General features: G+C 28.1%; 1 protein-coding gene across 2 annotated transcripts in view; it reads left to right on the top strand.

Annotated features, from left to right (window-relative positions):
- Positions 1-6938, top strand: part of LOC107455786 (conserved oligomeric Golgi complex subunit 7) — a 34348-nt gene extending 27410 nt beyond the window's left edge. For both annotated transcript variants that reach the window (XM_016073490.4, XM_016073489.4), the window contains 4 exons: positions 743-823; positions 3808-3922; positions 5380-5511; positions 6667-6938. In XM_016073490.4, coding sequence (XP_015928976.2) covers positions 743-823; positions 3808-3922; positions 5380-5511; positions 6667-6833 — 495 coding nt within the window. In that variant the 3' untranslated portion in view covers positions 6834-6938. The remainder of the gene's footprint in view (positions 1-742; positions 824-3807; positions 3923-5379; positions 5512-6666) is intronic.
- The last annotated feature ends 1457 nt before the right edge of the window (positions 6939-8395 follow it).

Raw genomic sequence — 8395 nt, forward strand, 5'->3', positions numbered from 1 at the left:
ATGTGGTGATGTTCAGTTCATCACCACACACATTAAGATAAGAATAAAAATGAATAACAATTAAAAATAATATACTCTTAAGTAAGAGAACAAGATCATTAGAATGATCACTAATTGCAAGGTGTTAAAACTATTTATTTAATATAGATCATTTAAGATATTTAGAGTTACAAATTTTGTTCCAGGAAGGCATACACTCCAATTAATAATAGGTACATAAAAAATTTAACATGAAATTATACATTATGAAGCTGCACTGCTACTTAATAAATAAATAAAAAATAATTATGGGGTGATAGAAAATTTTATAATATAACTTAGCTGTTGAGGATCCTCATATTTTGTATCTTAACCTCATCTCTCCAAAACCATGTGTGTCCTTGCCTTTTCTCTCACCTCCTCTAACCAAGCCCCCAAAGCATACTCAACTCTTATTGGCTGTTACCACCATCACAAAATAAGTAGGGCTATACTTGCTATTTCTTTTTTATTTTTATTTTTGGTTAAATTATTTAAGGGCAGGTGAAAACTTATGAAAAAGAAACTAAAACTTAAAGTAACTATAGCAGTGCAGCAAAGATAAAAGTAGCAAAACATCATAAAAGCAATACCACATTCCTCAGGGTAAATATCATTTAATAAAATAGTATAATCTTGAAAATGAAAGATAATTATATATATATATATAGTTGTTTTTATTGGTTTATGTGTATTTTTTAAATAATGTAATTCTTTTTTTCAGATTTGGAATGAAGAAACTATTGGTTCAGTTGTAACTGATTTGCCACAGTTTAGCTTATCTCCGCAAGAATACATTACTGAGGTACGTAGAGAAAGCATTTGTTATTTTAAAATTGAAAATTACCTGGTAGACAGAATTTTTATACCTTTTTTCTTAATTTTTTTATTATTATTTTATTAGAACGGCTGCTTGATGATTATGTGCAAAACTAAAAAGTGGTGCTCATCTAATTGAAATATTTTTGTTATTTTTTATTCTGTCAGCAATTATAAATTAAGGACTAATGTATTGCATATTTCTTTTTCTCCTCTCTCTTTTTTTTTATACAATTTGTACGATCTTTTTAAGTGATTGAAAATTAAGTTTAAAAAAATAATAAATGGAAAGATTTTTTTTTAAAAAGGAAACTTGGCACAAAAGCTGAAACTCTCATTCTTCAATTAAAACAAATTACAAATGTCTTCCAACCACCAAATATTTTACAGTTGTTACATTAAATCAACTGATGCATAAATTTTCACGTTCATCATTTCTTGGAGATGTAAACTCTTAAAAAATAGCAAAGAAACTTAAATTGGTTAATATATGCATACAGTTTTAAAATGTTGGGAAATGGAACACACTGAAATGTCGAATAACCAAACGGCATGAACATTTGCACGTTAAAAATTTTTTGCGTGATGGTTGTCTTGTTTGCTGACAACTATAAAAGAATGTGAGCATGTACAAATTTCGAAGGATTTGAAGACATGCAGTTTACAATGTCTGTAAGACATGCAGTGATTATTAACCTGAGGCCAAATAATATGCAAATCCGATCAGGAAAAGAAGAGTGATTGCACCCACAGCAAAAAAATATCTGCAAAAAAGTTATAGCATCCTAGTATAGTTGTGAGACTGATTTATCAACTAGGTAATATGGATGGCATCTCTTATGGAAAAGCTAATTACAAAACTTACATTACTTCCGGATTTTTATGAATTTTAATCTGAATGTAGGCTTTCCTGACTACAAAACCAGTTTTCTTCATTTTACTCAACCCAGGGTATCTGCTACATTTTAGATTTTCAAACTCATGACTTTCCATGATTAATTCCAAGAATTTTTCATGACTTAACGAAGTTACTATTTTCTCCATCTCTAAAAGGAATGCTGATTACTGCTCAGTTTTTAGAAGTGAACTTATTGCTATTGATACTGCCCTGGACTCTCTTCTAACACTACAGGATCACAATAACATCTGGATACTCTCTGACAGTCTCAGTTCCATACAGTACTTATCGCATTGGAGGAAGGTAAGAGACAAAACAGGAGCTTCAATCCTGCACAAACTTAAAATCCTCTCGCGATTGCGTGAAGTCCACCTCCAACGGATCCCTTCTCACATTTGAGTTCTGGGCAATGATATCGTCGACACTCTGGCTAAGGAGGGGACAGAAGAAACTTTGATGAGTCCAAATTCACTCTTCATGGAACTGGCATCAAAAAAGAAAAAAGAAGACAATATTTCCTGGCTCATACCATAGCCACCGAGAAATAAGGCCGCTGAGATCATCAAGGTCTTTTAGTGACGTCACATACTGTGGGGATATGCGATTAGCCGCCAATTTCAAATATTTGTTCTTCATTAAATNGGCTATGCTCATACCCCCCAAACATCACTGGTACCAGAGCACCCGTCCAGGAGGTGCACTCAACATTCGGTGCAACCGCAAGAACCAGACGGCACTTACCAGGCTTATCAGCGACCACCTTAAGTCCCTTTCTTTCGAGGGTAGTGTTAAAATCTTCCCAAACTGCCCCAGGGGCCACAACATGCAGGCTTCTCCACAGCATATCCTGGACTGTCTTGGTCTGGACAAAAGGGACATACTAAATAACCCACTTTTGGTGGCCGACTTCCTCCGGGACATGAATTTCATGGACATTGTTTAGCCTTGCTAATTTTGGGGATAAGGATGAAGAAGAAGAAGACTATTTTCTCCGACAAAAACACGCCAATAAATTTAAAAAAACATTATAATAACATTTATTGAAATGATAGGTATAACCAAAACTGTTATACTCTGCATCTTCATATTTATAGATTTTAAATTTTAAAAACAGAGTAAAGAAAGAGTTATAAAATAGTTGACAAAATACAAAAGCAAATATTATTTTTTTTTTTACTTTTTTTTCTGCAGAATTACATTCTAAAGATACTTTTCTTGTTCATCGGAAGGGAAAGAAATACTCCTGATTTTTCTGTTCATATTTTGGAATAAAAAATGAAAAAATTCACCAATGACTGGCTTGCTGCAGCTAGAATTTTAAATTGATAAAATAAAAAAATAAATAATAACAAAAATTCTGAAATCACAGAAGTTTAAAAGATAATTCGCTCTAGAAATGTTTTTACTTTCATTTTTTGAAGGATCACCATAATTTTTAAAGAACACGAAAAAAAAAACATTTTATATTTTAATCAAATATGACTGTGAGTGGGGATTTTGTTACAAATTCAGATTTTCGGAACACCGTGAAATTGGGGGGAAGGGGGTAAATTCCATTTTAAAAATTATATTTTTCGGCTACCTAAATCCATGACTTTTCATGATTTTTTATAAAAATAGTTAAAATCATGACATTTCATGACTTTCCATGTGCGCGGATACCCTGTCAACCGAAAAATAGTGCTTAGCAGGGATGTTTCAGTAAAGTTATGCCCTGGAATTAACATAGTTTTCAAAGTTGAAATTTTTTTTCCCTTCTATGCACTCATCAATGGTTGTGTCTGACAATAATTAAAGTATCATTTAGAACATTTTATATTTATTTTATTTTGAGAATCTAGCTTCGTAGGATTTTTTATTTTTCAGAGACCATAAAAAATCAAGATTGATGCAGGATTAAGTGCATCAGCTTAGGAAACAACATTAGATAAAGTTAAACAAATAAAAAACATACAAATAAAAAGAAACAAATAAAGTCAGTCTTTGTGATGTTCACGCAGACAGCAATTCTTATTTCTCCCAAAAAACTTTGTTGTATAATTGAACATTTTGCTCTTTGTATTTTTATGTAGGTTGGCCAGTATTTGATGACCATACCACAACATATTGAGCCTTTTATACTAAGAGATAATCCAGCCTTGCATATAGCTCTGAAAAATAGTAATATTGCTCATGTTTCAGAACAAGGTAAATAATTGTTTATCCATGCTATGTAACATGCCCTTTTTAAAAGAGGACAATTAATTGCATGTGATTATCACAAATAACATGAATATGTGAAGATCTTTTTCATCATGATTTTTGAAAGGATAAATCCCTTACAACAGTTATAGATAATTTAAAAAAAAGAGCATTACTTTGTACAGAAATTAATTTAAGCAAGACTATATTTTGTATGTCACCGTAGAAACTATTTTATATAAATAGCTAATAAAAGAAATTCTATGAATAGTTATGATTAAAAAGATACTGTTTGTGACAGACAAATTACATTGTTTTTAGATACCTTTATATTGAAGTGCATTACTGATAAAATACTGCATATTTTATTTAATGGAAATTCAGAAATATTACTTTTATAAAATTTTAATTTTATTTTTATTAATATCATTTCAGTTTAAATTTCAGTATTTAATACAAATGTAAATTATGAATTAACTTTGAAATTGCTTATTTCTCTAAACAATTTTAAGTTGCTTAAATTTATAAATAAATTAAAATCAAAATGTGTTAAAAATTTTTTTTAATTGTTCTTTGATTTGTTATGTATGAGAGGCTGCAAATGTCGAATAACAAAATTTGAAACTAAAATAATAAAGCTAAAGCATTTAAAAAAGTAAAAAAATAATTCCCACTTTCATGTTTGTATACGCAATTAAAACTGTTTTTCTCCTCTTGTTTCATAGAGACAAAGAGTTAAATATAAGCCGGTTGATGATAATATAGCCAATAGTGACATTTGTATTCTACAGAAGCATGCAAAAAAAATCCGTTTTTTGTTAGGAAAAAAAAAATACCGCTGTTAAAGTAAAAATAGGAATTATTTTTAGATTACACATTGAAACATATTTTTATCACATAGAAACAAAGAGTTAAATACAAGCCGGTTGATGATGATATAGCCAATAGTGACATTTGTATCCTACAGAAGCATGCAAAAAAAAATCATTTTTTTGTTAGGAAAAAAAAAATACCGCTGTTAAAGTAAAAATTGGAATTAGTTTTAGATTACACATTGAAACATATTTTTATCACAGCGACCACCAAAATTTACATGAAATAGAAGCATACAAAATATTTTAAAAATCAGTTTTTTTATTAGAAAATCATGCCTTTTGTTAATTTAAATAATACAAGTTAGTTTTACATTCAGTACTTAATCATTTTTAGATGTGGACTTCTTTTTAATTTAACATTGAACTTTGATCAATCATGTATTATTGATGCTTGTTATTTGATTACACTATAAATCTTTTAATATTATTTTTTTTTTGAAATTTGTAATCAATTAGTCATATATAAATATATATTTTTTAAATGAAACTAATTAACTGATAAAATGATTAATGATATGAATTTTAATGTATCAATATTTGTTTTGTGACTTTACGTAATCTATTTTTAAAATTCTGTGACTATTTTAGATGGTTCCAGCAATGTGGCTGATTATTTATTAGAATGCTTAGCTCGAAAAATTACTGATTGCTACTGTAATAACATATTGATGATATCTCACATTACAAATAATGCCACCAACCAGTTAGTGACTGATATAAGTAAGTATAGTTTTACAGTAAGTACAGTTTAAAAATGACTGTCAATTTGAGAAATCAATTAAAGATAAACGGAAGGAAATAAAAATATATGGTTTACTGGTAAAAAAATATGTGTTTCAGAAACAAAATTCTTCTAGCCAAATTTCAGACTCAGTTACAAGGAGTGTCAACAGATGGTGCTGCTAAGTGATGAAAACTACATAACAATATGTTTACAAAATAACCATCATTTGTGGAAATAACGTTGTGCAATCTTAGGACAAAATTCATAAATTCTCATGCAAATATTTCAATTGAATGGCCTGACATACAGAATTGTTACATTGCTTTTGCTAATCAGTAGCACAATCTGTTGATGAATTTTTAAAATAACTTTGAAACTTTGGGAGAATTGAATTTTTAAATTGTTAGTTATTGTGTAGTTCAACTAAATATTTGATGATAACTATATTGTTTTAGCTTTGAATTGTGCGTCATAGTATAGAATTAAAAAAAATTAAAATGTCTGACATTTTTGTAAAATTGAAAAGTTGTTAATTGAAATTGGTGTTAATGTAAAATAGTAAAAAAAAATGTATTATATAACATTTCAGAGAATTTGAGTTAATCAATTTATATAAAAGCAACAGGAAACAATTTTTAAAACATATTTTTTTTAAAAAAAAACCTACTTAATTTAAGTCTAGTTAGAAGAAAATAAATTAAACTTGCAACTTGCTATAACAGGTTCTTAATTTGAAAATTTAAACTTTTTCAAAATTTCACATTCTATAACATTGATGTTGAGCTGTCTACTTTCCCCTCTTTGTGGTCATTAGGTTTTGAGTTATTTATGCCAAAGTTGCAATGCCTTCTTTATTTAAGTGAAAGCAACATTTCTCTGAATTTTATAACATCTAAACCTGTTTAGCTAATAGCTTTTTTTTAAAAATTTCCTTATATTACCTTATGTATTGTGTGTTAGATTTAAAGAGATTGTTTTTTTTTTTCTTTAAGCAAACACTATCTATGAATAAATTTGAAAAAATTAGAGCAGTTAAAAGATATTGGGCACAAAAATTGTGTATGAAACATTGTAATTTCAACTATTATTTTGGAGTAAATTATCTATAAACATTTTGTTCTAAAAAATCGAAATTTTTGTTTTGATTTCAGGTTATTTCTGTGATGTATTGGATGACTTGGGGTTAATTCCATCAACTAATTTACAAAATTTGTTGTCACTTTTAAAAGCTGCACCAGATAAATATGAATTAGAAGCAAAGAATAAACCTATTCAAGTTGTGCGTAAAATAAGTGCAATGAGAAAAAACAGAAATTAAATATACTTCTATTATTGTTGACACTATTTTTTATATAACTCACCTTGTTATGGTATTACTGTGTGTATATTTATCAAATTCACAATAAACTGCCTTTTATAAGTTTGTAGATTGTGTTATTACTAACTTTATTTAAAACAATTTTTTTTTTTTTGAATACTTTATCTAATATTAATAATGTTTGTTCTGAAACATGTTATCGAATAATTTTGAAGTGGTTATATTTTCAATCTAAAATTATGTTCTTGATTAAGTTTTTATTTTTAATCTATGTATGACAGATAAAAACAAAATATTATTCTTTGAATGTTTTTTGAAATTTTAATAAAGTCAGATGTTGCCTAATAATTAATAATGCATTCATAAAATATTAAATTTAGGACAAAAATCTATTTTTTAAGTTTTATAATTTGACACCAAATATATGTTTATTTCCTATTTTTGTATTATTAGTTTCGGTATTTAAATAGATTAACTAACCCTAGTTTTGTCATTAAAGAGGGTGAAAGTTTAGTTACTGTATTACTATTCTTAGGTTTTACGTTGTCAACCCTTATTCCATTAATTAATTCTTCTGAGTCTGAATTTCTTCACATGAATTTTTAAAACTTGTTAAGAGTAATTTTTTAATTTAAGAAAACATGTAATTATTTTCATACTCATGACATTAAGAAAAAAGAGATCCAAATGTTTGTGTCGTTTATAAAAGGTATTACTCCAATGTAATTCCTTTAATGTAAAGGAATAAATTTTAATGTTTATGTTTATATATTTGTATATAATAAAAGTTTATGGTTATTTAAAAATATTACATCTTTAGTACAATAAAACTTTATTTCTGGAATACTTGGGTTAATTTTCAGATAAATTTAACTACGTATCTGTTGCTTTAAATCGATTATTGTTATTTATAATTGACACCCTGCAAAAAAGACGCAACATACTTTGCGCAAAATTAAAAAGATATCACCCTAAATAACTTTCGTTTTAATGATCCAATTTTCATGTACTAAGTGTGAATCTTAACGGTTCAAGGGGTGATCTGAAATATGGTAATTGATTAATGCTAACTATTAATTAAGTTACATAATCAGACACAAAAGCGTATTTTCTCTAAGTAAACATACATATATATATTTTTTACATATTTGGATTCCTGACCCTCAAAATATCGGAAGTAGACGAAATTTCGAAAAAATTGGGCCATAAATTTGGGTGCTATGAAGCTTTATATATTTTGGCGTAATACACCAATAATAGACGATAGGGCAATGATTTATCGCATTCTTGATAACGGACTTATGTACCATGTTTCTTTAGTTAAAATTTTAAAGCGCAGCTGTTTAGTCCGGTGTTGCCAAGATTGCACTGACAACGCATTTATTCTGTGTTTCACTCTCAGCTACCATGGTTTTTTTTAATTTTGTTTTTCACTTTTATTTTCAGTTTTTCTTTAGAAACTTCAAAAAAAAATTTCAGATTACTTTCGTTTTCCTCACTCACGTTTGGCGAATATTGAGAATGGGTGCTTATTTTTGAGCACACGCAATATTGGTTTTAAA

This window comes from Parasteatoda tepidariorum, chromosome 1, assembly GCF_043381705.1.
Source record: "Parasteatoda tepidariorum isolate YZ-2023 chromosome 1, CAS_Ptep_4.0, whole genome shotgun sequence".
Lineage (NCBI taxonomy): Eukaryota > Metazoa > Arthropoda > Arachnida > Araneae > Theridiidae > Parasteatoda > Parasteatoda tepidariorum.